Genomic DNA, 15,924 nt, shown 5'->3' with positions numbered 1-15,924 from the left:
AGCTGAAACCAGGACACTGATACTTTTGTATAACAAGTAGTCATTTGATGTCCCTCACAGAGGCTGAAATCTTCTAAATAACAAAGGACTTGGTATGCTTGAAATCCTAAATGAAGCAAACAAGATAATGTAAATGATAGTTCAAAGATTTTAAGCAGGTTAATATTTAGTGTACATTTCAGCAGAAACAAAGTCATTCAGCTTGTCAAGAAATGTGTCTGATGCACTGTTATTAAATCTTTATTCTTTTCTGGGACAGGAGTTCTACAAAATGCACTCTACACAGAAGTAGTAACCTATTCATAAATACAGGATCAAATAGCTCTATTCAGTGTCTGATTTTTGAGTGCATTAATAATGATAAACAGATAATACAGCTTTTCAAAGCTTTATCCTTCTCATTCAGAGCAAACAGGTAGCTGGTCTCAGGAAGTTCCTTATATACATACATACTAGGTCAAGGAATAATCTTACGCAATTCAGTGTGTTTTGTTTTGATTAAGGAAATGGTGGTGTTTCAGGGATCTTTTAAGGTTACATCAGTGTTATTCATGCTACTTAAACTCCTAATGTCCTTAAACTGTAAATAGTGATATTAAGTCACTCCTAGTTGAAGTTTTACTTAGAACTCTATTCTTTTTGCACCAATCTGAAAAGCTGGAGCGATGTAGTTGTAGTTAAAGACCTTGAGCCCACTCAAGGAAGTGGGAGTGGAAGCAGTACATTCAGTTTCCATATATAGTCAAGTCTTTTGACCCACATTATTGTTAGAAGAGTTAGGGCCCAATCTTTCTCTCATTGCAGTCTTGGACTGTGTCTCATTTAATCAATATGTACAAGAAGATGCAAAGTATGGAGCAAGGTGCTGTAGTTGTGTGGCACTTGTGACTGTGCAATAGGAAGCTGTAAATGCAGACAGAGATAAAGTGTCTCCAGGTACTGGTGCCAGGCATGGCACGACAAGAGTGAGGAGTTCGTGTACATGTGCAAAGATATTGCAGATCTAAGGAACTCTGAAGATATCTAAATCTTTTAAAACAAACTAGTGAACACAAAAGACTTGCCTTTTCACTTGTAGATTGATAGTTTGTCTTCTTTCTGTTAACAGAGCAGGAAAGAAATATAGGTTAAATAGCGACTTTCCCAGTGTTGGGTTTACCCCTTTGGGAGCCTTATACATGAATGCGTTTTTCCAGATTTCCAGCAATCCTCAGGGTTTTTCCCCCTCCTCTTAGAAAAAACGTACAATAACAAATCCATTGAATGATTTTAGACATCAGTCATTATCTCATAAAGCACTGCCAAACACCTTCTCTAGCTTGTCTTTTCAAGTCTTCCAGTTACACTTTTTGTCTAGCTCATGGCCAGAACTAAAATAACTTGAGGAATTCTGACTTGCCTCTAAGAAATATGACCAAAATAAATACATATCAAAGGAATAGACCAGGCACTGTCAGAAAGTTTCCACCAGTTATATTTTTACAAAACACTTCCTGAAATAACCTGTAGATATGGATATGAGAGCAGTTCAGTTTGGTTCTGATTGTCTTTGGTCTAGTTTGAAGAGGAGACACATGAATGCCTATAGCTGAGTTAGGGGTGTAAGCTATAACTATGTAAAAATACACATCTCTGTGTATTTACCACAGGAGTGTAATGATTCACTTTCTAACCAGCACAATGGTTTCTAATAATGAAACCAGTTAGTGTGTAGGATCAGGTTTATCTCAGTGTCAAGAAAGCTATTGCACAAGAATCATGTTAGAAAGACTGTAAAAAATCATTACAGTTACTAAATCATCTGAAATGTAAATGAAGTTTGCAGTGATTTATGTACTAGCGTCAAGATACTTACTGGGAAGAGCTTTCCTCTGAAAAAGAAAGAAAGAAAGAAAAAGAATTACCACAAGAACAGTTTCCTTAGCTGATTTAAAGTTCTTTGAAATAGTTATTCCTAGAATATTCAGCTCTTCAATTTCTAGAAGTTTCTGAACCAAATGCCTCTTTTTGGTGTAGTGAGTTTAGGCAGAAGAAAGATTAGGTTGCTTTCAAGGGCAAATGAAGCTCCAGGTGAACTCTAACGAGCATCTCTGTAGCCTCTGGTAATTTCAGGCAGCTGACCTTTTCAGATCCCTGTGTTTGGCATCCGTTGCTGCTGTGCTCAACCCTACAGGTACCAATGCAAAGGCTACAGAAAAGGTTGCTGGGTGTCAAGCTTTATGCAGCAATCCCTAAAAGCAAATTTTTTCCATGACCCAGAGGAAGAAGAGAGTTAATTTAGTTTTCCTTTCATCAGAACTTAGCTGATCAGGCAGTGTAGACTAAAATTGATTTGTTTTTATGTTGTCTTTCTTAGGCATGCCTTATCAAAACTAGGGTGGAGAGGTTCCAGCAACCAGAGTCTAGCTCATTGCTTTCCCTAGGTTGTTGTCTGGTAGCCTTAATCAACTGCACATACATCTCCATGTCATTTTCAAAGTACCTTTTATAGTAGATGTTGGCAGAATAAAAATGTCTGCACAAAATGTTCCTGTTTTAATACTCTCCAGCTTTAGTACCATGGAGTTAAAACCTTCATGGAAAGGAGGACATGTCATCAGAAACCTAAAATTGTGGAACAGTTTGGGTAGGAAGGGACCTTAAAGATCACCTAGTTCCAACTCCCTTCCATGAGCAGGGACACCTTCCACTAGATCAGGTTGCTCAGAACTTTCACCAACCTGCCCTTGAACACTTCTGGGGATGAGGTATCCACAACTTCTCTAGGCAAGAGTGTTATGGAAACTCTGCTAAATAAAGACATTGTTTGACACAAGGAAGGAGTGACTTTGTTCTACTTACTTGCAAAGTAGCCCTTTTTTTGGGCGTAGAATACTCCAAGGCCACACAGTACCATCACCAGAGCCACAAATACTACAGCCACAATGATAGCGCTTACATTAAGGTCATCTGTAATTATAAAGCACAAGTCCTATGTTCTAAATGGTAAAAAATTTCCACTGTCTGGATTTTTCCCTAATTACCACAGGCATTTTTTGTATCTATAGGTGGTCTTTGGTCCAAGATGCATGAAGTTAATTACTAACACTTAAATTTATTTAACCAGTAAAAAAGCTCTAATGTGCCCCACCCACTTTTAACAGAAGTGCTTGGTACCCATCAACTAGTTAGTTTGGGTCAAAAGCAAGGAAAGAATAAGAAGGACCAAGGGATACATACTCCTCATCATACTTACCCCAGATAAGTATTACCCAAGTCATAAGTCTCTGAGGAAAAATATCTTTAAATCTTTGTAAGTGTTAAAGCAAATTTTTTCATATAGTTAATTTGCTTAACACAACTGAAACAGCTGATGGCAATTGGGTTCCACTTCTAAAGAGCTCTTCAAATGAGTTATTTGAAATGCAATGATTTTTAAAATTTTTAAATAGCGAGGTTTTTAAAATACAACACAATAAAGCTGAGTTGCCTGAAAATAAACTCTACACTAGGCTACTGAAATATTTGGCCATTTTTATTTTGAAGATGGTGTTTTGAGTTCAACCAGGACAAAGACCACAACCATATCCTAATACAATCACTAAGAGCTTCAGACTATCATCCATTTAAAAACAAAACAAAACAAAATCATCATCAAGCAGGAATATTTTCATAGGTCTTTGTTATGTTTCTAATTACTTATTTGGTTTTCAACGTCAAGCATATGTTAATATATGGTTGACATTTTTACTCCAAAACTATCAATTTTTGTGCAATTTAGGCTGACAGCAATTTAAGACTTGGTGTGTATTTTCACAGCAATTCTTTCTCAGTAGCTTGAGGAAGATTTGGTCATAATCTACCAGGAATGCATTAAAACCCCTGACACAATGATTTTCATGTAAGTTCCAAGAAAGCGCCGTATGGAACTCTGCAGTTCCATGTGCTGCTTTACGGGACACTTGGACAGGATATTCTCTGCAGTAGTTATTAGGAATCTTTACCACTTGCTTTCCCATGATATCTGCAAGAACCAGTTGTATATTTAGTAAAAACCTTCACGCATTTTGGGTTATTACAGGCTGTTACATTAAGATTTCCCATGAATGAATCCCAAAAGGGAGGCTTTATGTAAAGAAAACACCCCAGTGGACTGGCACGCTCTTCTGTAAGACTTCCACAAAAGCATTTGGAAATATTAACATTCTCATATGGCTGATGCTCTTCTGTGAAGTTCAGTGTTTAGCAATCGTAAAGCTAATTACTGGGATAAGGAACGTATTATTTCTCCTGCCCCCAAATGCCATAACCAAATAAAAAGATTTAATTCCATCTGGTCTTAGCTTCTTAGTTGCACTATGCAATTACATCAATCCCACTGCAAGACTGTTTTCCACAATTCATTTCTTTAACACATACCAACTTGCATTCGCTTCACTGAGCATTTCTGGGATAATCCAATCCCATTGGAGGCTTCACAGAAATACTCTCCCGTGTCATTCTTTGTAACTGTATTAAACAGCTGTTAAGAAAGAGTCCAAAACCATTATCAGAACAGGGAAAAAAAATTCCTGTAGGATAGAAATTTAGACATGTCAATGTGTAGATTTGTTTGTTTTAAACAAATGAAACCAAACAAACCCTGATGGCAAGTAAAACATTCCAGTCCATTTCAACCTTGTAACATATCCCTAGTCAAATTCCCTGGTCCTTCTACTTGTTGTTGCAAAGAAGTTCCTTTAGATTGACATTTAATTCAGTGGAGTGTATCTACAAGGAAATTAATTTTCAGTGGATCAGAACTTTCCAATAATGTCTACTTTTAAAAATGTGCTCTTATTTTAGAATACCTGCAATCAAACAGTTTGTTCATTTTATCAAAACAACCCCATTAATTGTTCCTTCAAAAAACCTGACACATACTACTTCCAATGCATTGCAAGCTTAAATTTTTCAAAAGTAGAGTTGTTTGGGTGGTTCTCAACCCTCCAAAAATGCACTTTATGTCTTCTTCCAACAGAGAAATGCTAAACCATGGTATTTATCAAATACTACTACTGTAAAAATTAAAATGAGGAAGTGAGACTGTAGCAGGACATCTCCCCTGCCACAGAAGAGCTTATCTGTTTCTTGTTAGTTGGTGTAATAACTCAGAGCATCTTGCTCTCACATGAGCCTTGGTGAAGTAACTCAATCAGGACAGTTTGTATTGTAGTGAATAATTTCATCACTATGGGATTGATGCTTTCATCTGACAGTAAACATCTTGCTGTGAAAGCAGATATGGAAAGAAAATCTGGAATTTCTGACTGACATACATGTCACTTTACAAATTATGAAAGGTATACCATGTTTTGACAAAGCAGAAATCTTCTGCACATTCCCTGGAAATATGTGGGGTGTTTTCCCCAAAGTCAGGACGCCACTTTGTGGTTACTCTCCTGGGGGCTGAGTGAAAGGACTCTGTGTACACTATCAGCAGTCTGGTGGTAAGTTACACTGACTCCTAATCTATACTATTTCTATGCTAGCTATAATATAGCTACCTTAATGTCATGCACTGTTTTATGTTAGTTACTAGCAGTTATTTTATTTTATACTGTGTAATAAGTTACTGTTTAAGGCCTCTTGTCTGTTAACCTTCTGCCAATTCAGTAACACATTTTATACCTGTCCATTCTTAAGAACTTGCGAGCCAAATTGATTTAGTTGCAGGTCACCTAAATAGAGCTGCTGCCAAAAATCTAAACCTAAGGCAGGGCTTGTCTAAAGCTATCACTTGATCCATAACAGAGACAGCTAGAGACTGACCTCATGTCAATTCCAGTGTTTCTAATTTTTTAGTCATTAGACTTGTTAACTATTTGTTTTTAATGCATGCCATACTTTGATATTTTCAAAAGTAATTAGTAAGTTTGAGTAGTCCAGCTGATTTCCGTAATGTGTTGAAGGATCCTCAGAATATCTGAATGCTTAGTCATACTTCAGTTTCTATGTTTGATTTTACACAAGAGTAGTGTTCTCAGAACTCTCCAGAAAAATCTCAGCTCCCTAAGTAGCATCAAGTTCTTTTGAAAGAGCAGCTAATGGGGGAAGATTCAAAGAGAGACAGCCAGTTCTGAAGGAAAGAAAAAAAAAACCAAACCAACATCATAACCCACAAAACAAACTACAACTAAAACGAAGAACTAAGCTTACTTACAGTCCCAGTCCTGGATGGGAACTTGTAAATGGCACTGGATTGCACAGATTCTGTGCTGCCCTAAGTGCTACACTCCCCCTGAAGGGTATGAAGCTACTATTCCAAATTTTAAGGTTCTATCAAATATAGCTCTGTTGCCATACTGAAACCTCATTCTCACCTGGCACTAGTTTACCAGCTGACAACCTGGCACTAGTTTACCAGCTGACAAATTAAAATTTGTCATGTATTTCTAGATTCTCAGTTATCACTACTGCAGCCTTGCACCTCACCCAATTTGTGTGTATCACTCAATGTCAATGGTTTTTCACTGGTTTGAGACAGTTCTTCTGTCACTTCTACATTTCTCAGCACATTTCAGCATGACATTGACCTCCAACAAAGACCTTGTGAATTTTTGGATTCAGACTCCTGTGAATCATTGTACTGAACAGTAAATTTGGTCTCCTTGATAGCTGTGCCTATGACAGAATTGTTTATACACTTACCAGAGTGCCAGACTTTTTATTCATGGTGTAAGTTATGTTTGCTTCTCTAGCACTGCCTGTTCCTGTCTTCTCCAGCAAGGGAACACCATTCTTGTACCACTGGTACTCAGATGGAGGGGAGCCCTCAGTTTCCTTGCAGCTCATCTGCACAACCGTTCCTGTCATGGCAGAGCTGGGCACCTCACACACTGGAGTAGTTGGAGCAACTGGACAGTGAAATTGCACTTGTTACACACGTACTTATACTGTCCACATGTGTCAAAGACTGAAATAGTTCATGCCTCAAACGCTGATACAAAGTTTTGCCCATTACAACAAAAACTTTATAAGAAAGTTACAAGCAAAGAAGCTTCCCTGAAGATATCTGACTGGGATTTTGGACTGAAAGTCAAACTGCTGAGATTAGATAAAGGGAAAACCCATTCTTCAATCACCTGGAACAAGCAGGTCAAAAAGGTAAAGAATGTGAGCCAAACTCAGTAGCCATGCCAAGAATCATCTCTGGATTGCTTTGGGGTGAGGGACATGTGAGAGCCTCCAGACCCATTTGCTGGAGGCAGGTTTACACAGATTTCCCCCCCAGCCAAGGTGGGGAGAGGAAGTTTTGGCATGTTTCAGGGGCAGTGAACACCCATCCTCCCTTACACAAACCACTCCAGCTGTGGAACCCCCAACCCCACAGGACACATCCATGGGACATTACCATGAGGAGCAGCTGAGGGGGTGCCTTAATCCATCAAAGACCCCCCCAAAGTGCTCTCCAGAGTCATTCCTGAAGCCTTGCACCACAGGACTGCACGTGATGCAACAAACCCAAAGTCTGCTGTAAGAGACAATGGCAAACTGCCCCTGCCACCCCAGGGAGGTGCCTGGGTTTTCCTACCCAGCCTGAACTACATTGGCCCATTGGATTCTGTGCTTTCAGGGGAGACCTTCACCACCAAGAAGACCAGCTGGAAAGGATCAATGAAACATCACTGGGATTCACAGAGTGGTATTTTCCTTATTCTGTCCCTGTTACTCTCTTTCTGTCCCTCCCACCTATTTTCTATTTCTCTCTCTCACACACATATATATTTACTATAAAATAAACCTCATACTGCTGTCACTGGCATATGGTCTTGTTTGCACCTTAACTCAGGCAGGGGCATTTCTAAGAACATTAGTAATGGGATCATGACAACATGACAACAGGCTGACAGTCATTGTGAGGAGGTAAGCACCTGTGCACATTTGATAACTACCACATCAATGAAATGAAGTGCAGGAGAAGGTCTAGAAGGCACAATCCTGCTACTGAGAGCACAGTAAAATTTATGAGTTGCTAAAAATGAAAGAGGTGCTTACTGCCAGCCACCCCCCCACCATATGCTGTGTCATCCTGTCTCCAATCTGTGCACTTCCATCCAACCCCAGAGAGTTTGTTTCACTTCTTTTCTTGTATGGAACCTCTTGTTCAGAGATGGGCTAACTTGAAATCTGTAGTTCAGCAATTGCCCCCTTTCCTGCCCTGGTATTTAAAAACTGAAGTGAGGAAGAAGAAAAAAAGAGGTTTTGTATTAAAAGGAGTCAATTTTTGAGAAGTGATTGTCAGAAAGATTACCTGAGACATTGGCAGCCATCATAGGCACTTTGTAAACTCCAGTCTGAGGACCGACCAAAACCAATTGGTTACTACATTCCAGTTTAAATTAAAAATGAACATTCCCCCACACAGATGCAGGGGAACAGTTTGTTCCTTCTCCTATGAAGATGAATGTCTCTTTTCTGATTTTTAATATATGAACAGAAAAGAAACACAATTTTTTATTTTTTGGTACTTAACATTATATAGCAGAAAAATAATGGTGAAGAGGCATCCATGGGACATTAAAAGAACAACTGATGCCTTAATTAGTATTGATAGTTTTGCTTGGTTGATTTTAAGATAAAAAGCAGAAATAAAACCAAGTGAAACACTAATTCACATTAATTTTCAAAAAGTTTTGTAAGCAACAGATGCCTCCTCTTCCCCGCCCTTTCTGCTTTGGCCTTGAAGATTTCAATTTTAAATTAAGAAGCCACATTAAAAACAAAACAAAACAAAACAAAACAAAAAAACAGATAAGTTGTTGAGAAAGTAGAAGAAAGAAGTAATAGTGGGGTTCCCTTGTTGTTGGTGCTCATCAGAAGTTCATGCATTTATCATCCTTTATGAAGAACTTAGAGACTTAATATATAAAAGATCATTTATTATGACTTTTAATAGGACAAATATAGAATCTACAAAAGCAAGTATTTTCCTTTGTCCCTGTATAGCTGAAAAAAGGAAAACTATTGGCCTCTACCACTCATCCAGTGGGACAAATACCAAACCAAATATGAGAACAATGTGCTCAGTATTCACTTTTCCATCCATTCTCTAACTGGGAAAGAAAAACAAGACCCACAAAGAACAACTGCTCCCCAGCAGGAACCACCATTTCTCCTGTAAATAAAGTCCACCGATTGCCAGCTCTCTGGCTGTCATTGCACAAAAAAACTCTCTCCTTCCAAAACCAGGAGGAGACTGTAGCATATTGGAACAAACTTTCACTTATGAATATTTGATTAGTGTTGACAGATGCTGACTTTCCAGTGCCAAACACCATGATCATCTTATCCAGATTCTCTGTCACTGAGCGATTTCAGTTTTGAGAACTGAAACTCACTTTGATACAATAAAGCCCTAGATGTCCCTTTCTAATGCAAGTGCGACTTTTACCAAGCTGTTTTGTGGTGCTGTAGAATGTTCATGTGCAAGTGTGTTTATAAACACAGCCCGAAGAAGACCCAGAAACCCCACAGTCACACACTATGTGGACAACCCTACCTTCAACGTCCCAACACCCCATCACCCAGTTTCCTTAAATAGCCTAAGTAATAAAGTTTTATTTACCCAATACTGTGAGAGTTATAGTAGCCTCTCCCAGGTGTTGCCCCTCTTCACTCTTGGCACTGATTTCACAGCGGTAGGTCCCAGAATCCCTTCTTGTCACATTCCTAATTCGGATTCCTGTATTCAGCATCTCTGCTCTGCCCCGAAGATCACCTTTAGGGAGAAAGAACAGACAGAGAGGTTTCTGCTCTTTGCTTATAGAATCGTAGAATCACAGAATGGTTTGGATTAAAAGGGACTTTGAAGATCATCTTGTTCCACCCCCACTACCATGGGCAGGGACACCTTCCACTAGATCAGGTTGTTGCAAGCCCCATCCAACCTGGCTTTGAACACTTCCAGGGATGGGGCAGCCACGATTTCTCGGGGCAATCTGTGCCAGTGCCTCACTACCCTCACAGGGAAGAATTTCCTTTGTATATTTCCTCTATATATCTAACCTAAATTTCCTCTCTTTCAGTCTGAAGCAAATATCTATGGCTCCTTAGCTTATTCTGAAATAATGTGCAATATATTGATATTTTACATCACATTGTACGTGAAACTATTGCTCATTTGTTCAGTGTTAGTTACCTGTCAGCAAAGAGCAACATGTAATCCCCTTCTCAAGACAGTATGAACATTCCATTTAGTCCAAAAAACCACCCTCAATTCAAAAAACCTCCATCTACCATACATTATCCAGTTGGAAGATGGAATGCATTTTTCTGCAGGTGTTTCAAGAAAATATGTGTTAGAGTAGTGAGGTGACTGAAAGACATCCCTTTCCACTGGAGACATGGCAATCACTAACTTAATTACCTTAAAGAAAAAGTTGTGAGTGAGACCACAACAGAGTATTTGACCTTTTAACTTGGCAAGAAAAACTTGATGGATATAGCAAAGATAGTGCCATCAGACTTCTTGCAAGTAAGTTTTTTTAATTCTACAGCTTACTATAAAAAGTTACATGCACACACAACCACTAGTTTCAGTGTTTCTCTAAATTAAAGATATGCAGAAAAAAAACAAGTTCATCAATAAGGTCAACACTTTGCAAGTTCTACAAACTAACAAAGTTTCTGTGCTTTTATTTTACTTCTCAACCTCCATTTCTTGTGTACAATATAACAGAGACCCATATATTCTCCAACGCACAAAGCTGAGGAAAGTCCTTTTTAGAACATGCAAAGAGAAGTTCTGCTTCTGAAACAAATACAAATAATTTAAAATATACCGCTGAGTTTATATTTTATGTATATAAAAATGCTGAATTATTCATATCCAAGCCTCCTGCTTTACAGGAGGCTTCAGAAACCTCTTTTCAAAACAGGAGTGCAGAGCCTGCAGTAGTTTAGGGGAGTTTACATCCACATGTAATTTTATCGTTGAAAAATCCCAAGGAATCTACAGTACCACTTTTCTTGGTCTTGAATTTTATTATATTTCATTAAAAGGTAACTAATAATTGACAATTTTATAAACAAATGCCTTTTTTTTTTCCCAGAGAAGAATTCTTTTTCTCAGCTCTTCTATATGAGCAGTAAAGAGCCTTCTTGTTCAGTCGTATTCTTGGTGTTGTTCCCCAAGAAAGAGTCAATAGCTGTGCTAGAGAATGACATGTTAAACCCTCTGCTTGTAGTGCTGTACCTGTAAATTCACTGTTGTAGTAGACAAATGAGACTCCTTGAGGCTGGATTTTCTTCCACTCTATTCTTAAACTCATCCCTTTCGAAAATTTGTGTTTGCAACTAAGAATAGCCTCTACAGGAAAGAAAAAAAAAAAAAGAAGACAAAAGGGAAAATTAGAGATTTTAGTATTGTGTTGGTACACATTCGGGTTCCATGAAATTCATATCCCCCCTTTAAAAGAACTTGTACAGTCAGCAATTGCCAGATCTACTTCTCAAAGTGACACTTCTCCAGATTTACACAAATACAGTGGGGAAAAAGAAACCAGTAATTTTTCTGCACTTCAGTGGCCTTTGGGTCAAATTTCAGATACTGGGGATTAAATATTCCTGTACTGGATCGGGTTTATTACTTTCCCCATCCAACATGGGAATATCTAATTAATCAATTACATTCTTTACTACTACCTTCATTTTAGTTTAAACATTTTTGAGCAGATCCCCCCTAAAAAGGGGTGATCACTCTGACCCTGTTATCAACATACTATTTATTGAATTACCATTCTGAATTCAGTATCAATATTTTTTCTGTTTAAATGTATAACTTAATTGAGATGGAAAATACTCCAGTTAAAGAATAAAGAAACAAATTAAACAGTTGAAAAAACAAATGCAGTATAGACCTTGTTACCTGTAAGCTGCTCATTTTCCAATATAGGCCACAGTATCTGGAGCAAAAGCCTTTACAGTTTTGACAAGGTCTAGCTTTCATGACACAAACATGGACAGCTCAAACATAATCAACCATCATCCTCCTTTCCAGTCTAAACAAATGGGGCTGGAAGACAATTAAGAGCTATTGACAGATCTACTCCCTTACCCTTCAGGTCTGTTTTCCTAGGTCTGCTCTGAAAAGAAACAAAAACCCAGACTGGTAGCCTTGGTGATATCTCAGGGGAAAAAATATCCAGACTTGAAAGAAGAATTGAGGCAGGAGGGCATTCCTTGCCAGAAACATGTTACACATGCACTGGCCTTTTTGAAAAACATACTGTGCACTCAGGAAGTCTGAGGTTCCTGACTTCAGGTTGAGTGTATGGGTGGAGGCTTCCTGAATCTTAAGATTTGCTAGTTTCCTTTCCATTTTGTTTTTGTATCCTTCTAACAAAGAAAACCCATCATTCAAGCTCAGTTTGCTTTTGCTACTGGCCCTGTGACAGTTGGCTTGTCAAATGAGCTGGTCTCTGTTAGCTGACACAGAGGCAGCTCAGCTGAAGTGTTCTCAGCTGAACAAGTCACCTCTGTCTTGAATGAGCTGCCCCTTCCTTGCATGCCATGTGTTCTTGTTTCAGAAAAAAGCCCCTAGCACTGATGCCCACCCACTAATCTTATTTGGAGAAAAGGAATGGATAGAAGAAAGGGAATGTGCTCAGAAGAGAGACAACATAATAAAATCGTCCTTAGTTATAGCTCCTGTCTCCCACTTTTTCCCATAGTAATGGAGTCAGGGAGAGGTATTTTCCAGAGCAGGTGTACTTGACTTGCATTAAGGCAGGCCCACAGGATACTGTGCACCAGCACTGGTACTGCCAGGCCTGCAGGGAACACCCTCTGGAATCTTGGAGAGTTCTGCACAATGTGTCATTTGGATTTACATCTGGTCTGGAGGCTATCATTGGTAGAATTATAGAAGATCTCAAATTGGAAGGAACCCTAAGGAGAAGGGAGCCCAACCCCCTGCTCCTTGCAGAACTACCTAAAACTAAACCATGAATGGGAGTGTCACTGAGACGCTCCTTGAGCTTGGTGCCAAGATCACTTCCCTGGGGAGCCTGTTCCAGTGCCTGACCATCCTCCTCTACCGTAACAGGAGTTAGAGGAGAAAAGGAAAATGCATTCCAGACCAGCAGCACTCAGTGGAATAACTATATCTATCAGCCCTGCCATCCCTTAGTGCTGCTACACATGGAGAGCTTGGCTTGGCATCTGGGCTGTGCTAAACTGATTTCATTCAATGTACAAATAACAAAATAACAAAATGCAAGCCATACACCATATAAAAAGACAGAACCTAACCAAGCCTTAATATTACCTGAAGCATTTCTCTCAGCTTTTGCCTGCCTTGAGCTCTAAAAGTATTCTGTCATGAGAATATGTAACAGAAGTCCAGATGACAGCTTTAGAGACCTCTAAGATATTTGATTATTACCTCAAGAAGCTGAATAAGGGTTAAAGCTCAAAAATCAGTTTATTTCAATCCCAAAGTCCCACCTTGCTCCACTCCAAATTCAAAAAACAAACCCACATAACCCACAAACCTCACACTACAGTATACCCCTTTCTCATTTACCCAGCAAACAAATTTTCCTCTTTGCCTCTCTAAGTTCTCCACCCCATTATTGGAAATAATTTGCCATCTTATATATGACATATACATATATAACTATGTAGATAGCCATTAAATTATTGTTACTTATAATTAGCTATCTTATATTTGTTCTCTCTAGTTCCTCACTTTTCTGTCTTGTAAGATACTCAATGTTTCTCTTTTCCATCAGCTCCCGTAATATAGTGTGGAACGAAACCAGGCTGAAGCTACAGGACTGACAAGCAAGTCATAGAACCATAGAGCAGGTGAGGTTGAAAAAGATCGCTGGGGAGCACCTAGTTCAACCCCACCTCGAGTAAGAGAAAAAGGGAATAAGACCAAGATAAACAGAAAAAGTGGAGAGAGTAGGCAAAAGGCCCCTCAGGAAAGAGGAAGACAACCTCAATAGCTGCACAGCTTCTCTGTATGTAGTTTGCATGTATTGTATATATATTAAAAATTATCACAACATTGCTCATACTGTACCCTTAAACTCTTCTGCTTTTACATTTTTGATATCAGTTTCAATGGAGATTCCAGACACATCAGGATCTGCAAGGGGACAGCAAAAAAAAAAGACAATTCAGCAATAAACATTTGTGATTGTATATGTACTTCAGCAGCTACAAGCAGTATTTTTGAGACCTCCTCACACTGTACAAGTTAGACATTGCCGATGAGAAAGAGTACAAACTAAGAGCTAGAACAGGGCTGGCTTTGAACAGTTCATATTTTTTCTCCAGGCTCTGGCATCTGTAAAAAATAAGTAATATTTCTTTTTTACAACAGCATAATGATATTTACATGTAAGACGTTCCATATAAACAGTAAATGTTTTATACTGGGGTAATGTCTCAGTCTGTTTGTAACTGGGGAGACATCTATTAATCCATAAGTGTATTTTTCACTACATTCTTATTACAAGGCATGCATGTTTGCTGAAGAATACCACTTACAGATTCTACAGGGTAAAAATCACGTACAGTAACAGGCAATTATCTCAAATTCTTGTTGAAATGGGAAGAAAGATAATCAAAATTTAGCTGGTTTTAACTCAGAGAGAAAAAAAAATCCCCATACACTCTTGGATATCTCATTGTCATGTTCCACTAAGGGAGTTCTTTTAAAACAGATGGCTGAGGATGGAATTAAGTGAAACGTGGCGAGTATTATATCTGAGAACAATTTCTTGGTAAATGAAAGATGGAAAAGATGTTGCCCTACTAAGGAAGAATAGAAAGGACAGAAAAGGAACAAGGAGAAGGAAAAAGAATGGGCAGAGAAAGAGAGAGGGGACGACGGAGAGGAAAAAGGGGTGTTACCATCGGAACTCCAGAGTGTGCAGTCGACACAGCTGGCAGGAGGTGTGAACACGTGCCCTGCCAGGAGAGCCTTTGCAGCTCTTGGAGCAAAGGCAGAGCTCCTGCACCAGCGGGCAGCCAGACACCAGGAGAGCGGGTACTTGGGAAGGAGGTGCAGAGCCCTGGAGAGGGTCATGGTGGAGATGGTGGGGACAGGCTGGATCAGCAAGGCACAGCTGGAAGCAGGTGGCTCAGGCAGGAGCAAGGCAGGCAGGGAGACGAAGCAAAAAGGGCATTGGGCAGGAATGCAGGTAGGGAGGAATGCAGGTAGGGAGGATAGGTGACAGCTGGAGCATGTGAAGGAGATGGAGTGGTAGGGCAGGACACTGGAAGTGGTCAGCAAGTGTCCAGCCAGGGAGAGGGAGAGCAAGAGAGTGAGGGCAAGCAAGGGCCAGTGAAGGCAAAAACAGGGGCAAAAGAACCAGTCAGGGCAAAATGACAAAAAGCTCTGAAGCTTGTGCCACGGTTACTTTCATACCCCCTGGCTCCTCCCAAGGTCTGCAATGCTGACAGAAGATTGTTAGCCCAGTCCAAAATTCCACTGCAGTCCTTTTTGCTTTCACCAGCTGATTGGAGAACCTCTCTGGAGGTCACTGTCCTTAGTGGTCTCCTACTGACTGCCTATTGTATGTGAGATGTGAGATGGCTGCCAGGCAAAGCCTTCTGAGAAACAGGCCTTTCCATCTTCTCCTAGCTGCCTCCTGCAGGTAACACTTGCACAGCCTCTCCCCCCACACCTCTGGTAATTTCAAACAATATTGAGACAGAACTCAAAATTAAATTAGTTCCTCATATTTGTGTATTGAGAACACTGAAATTCCAGAGAGAACAAGTGAAATAACCACTAGACTTACATCAACCCCCACTCAGCTCCCAGGAGTTGGTCACAGGTATTACAATTAATCCATGTCAGGCTAGCAAGTGCTTAACAACAGCAGAACACAATTCTTCACACAGGTCTGCTTATTTTTTTCCCCAAAATCATCTCAAGTTCCCTTG

The 15,924-nt window shown here is 39.5% G+C and overlaps 1 protein-coding gene across 1 annotated transcript; it reads right to left on the bottom strand.

The window, feature by feature from the left end:
• Positions 1–73: 73 nt before the first annotated feature.
• Positions 74–15,061, bottom strand: JAM2 (junctional adhesion molecule 2). Its single transcript, XM_062510800.1, has 10 exons — positions 14,887–15,061; positions 14,051–14,116; positions 11,216–11,329; positions 9,587–9,739; positions 6,670–6,875; positions 4,399–4,501; positions 2,842–2,949; positions 1,856–1,871; positions 1,065–1,098; positions 74–106 (listed from the first exon to the last, which is right to left on the bottom strand). The coding sequence occupies exons 1-10, from the start codon at positions 15,059–15,061 to the stop codon at positions 74–76; spliced, it is 1,008 nt and encodes a 335-aa protein (XP_062366784.1).
• Between the last annotated feature and the right edge of the window lie 863 nt (positions 15,062–15,924).

Source organism: Cinclus cinclus, chromosome 2 (assembly GCF_963662255.1).
Source record: "Cinclus cinclus chromosome 2, bCinCin1.1, whole genome shotgun sequence".
NCBI classification, from domain to species: Eukaryota; Metazoa; Chordata; class Aves; order Passeriformes; family Cinclidae; genus Cinclus; species Cinclus cinclus.
This window is presented reverse-complemented; position numbering and strand designations above follow the sequence as displayed.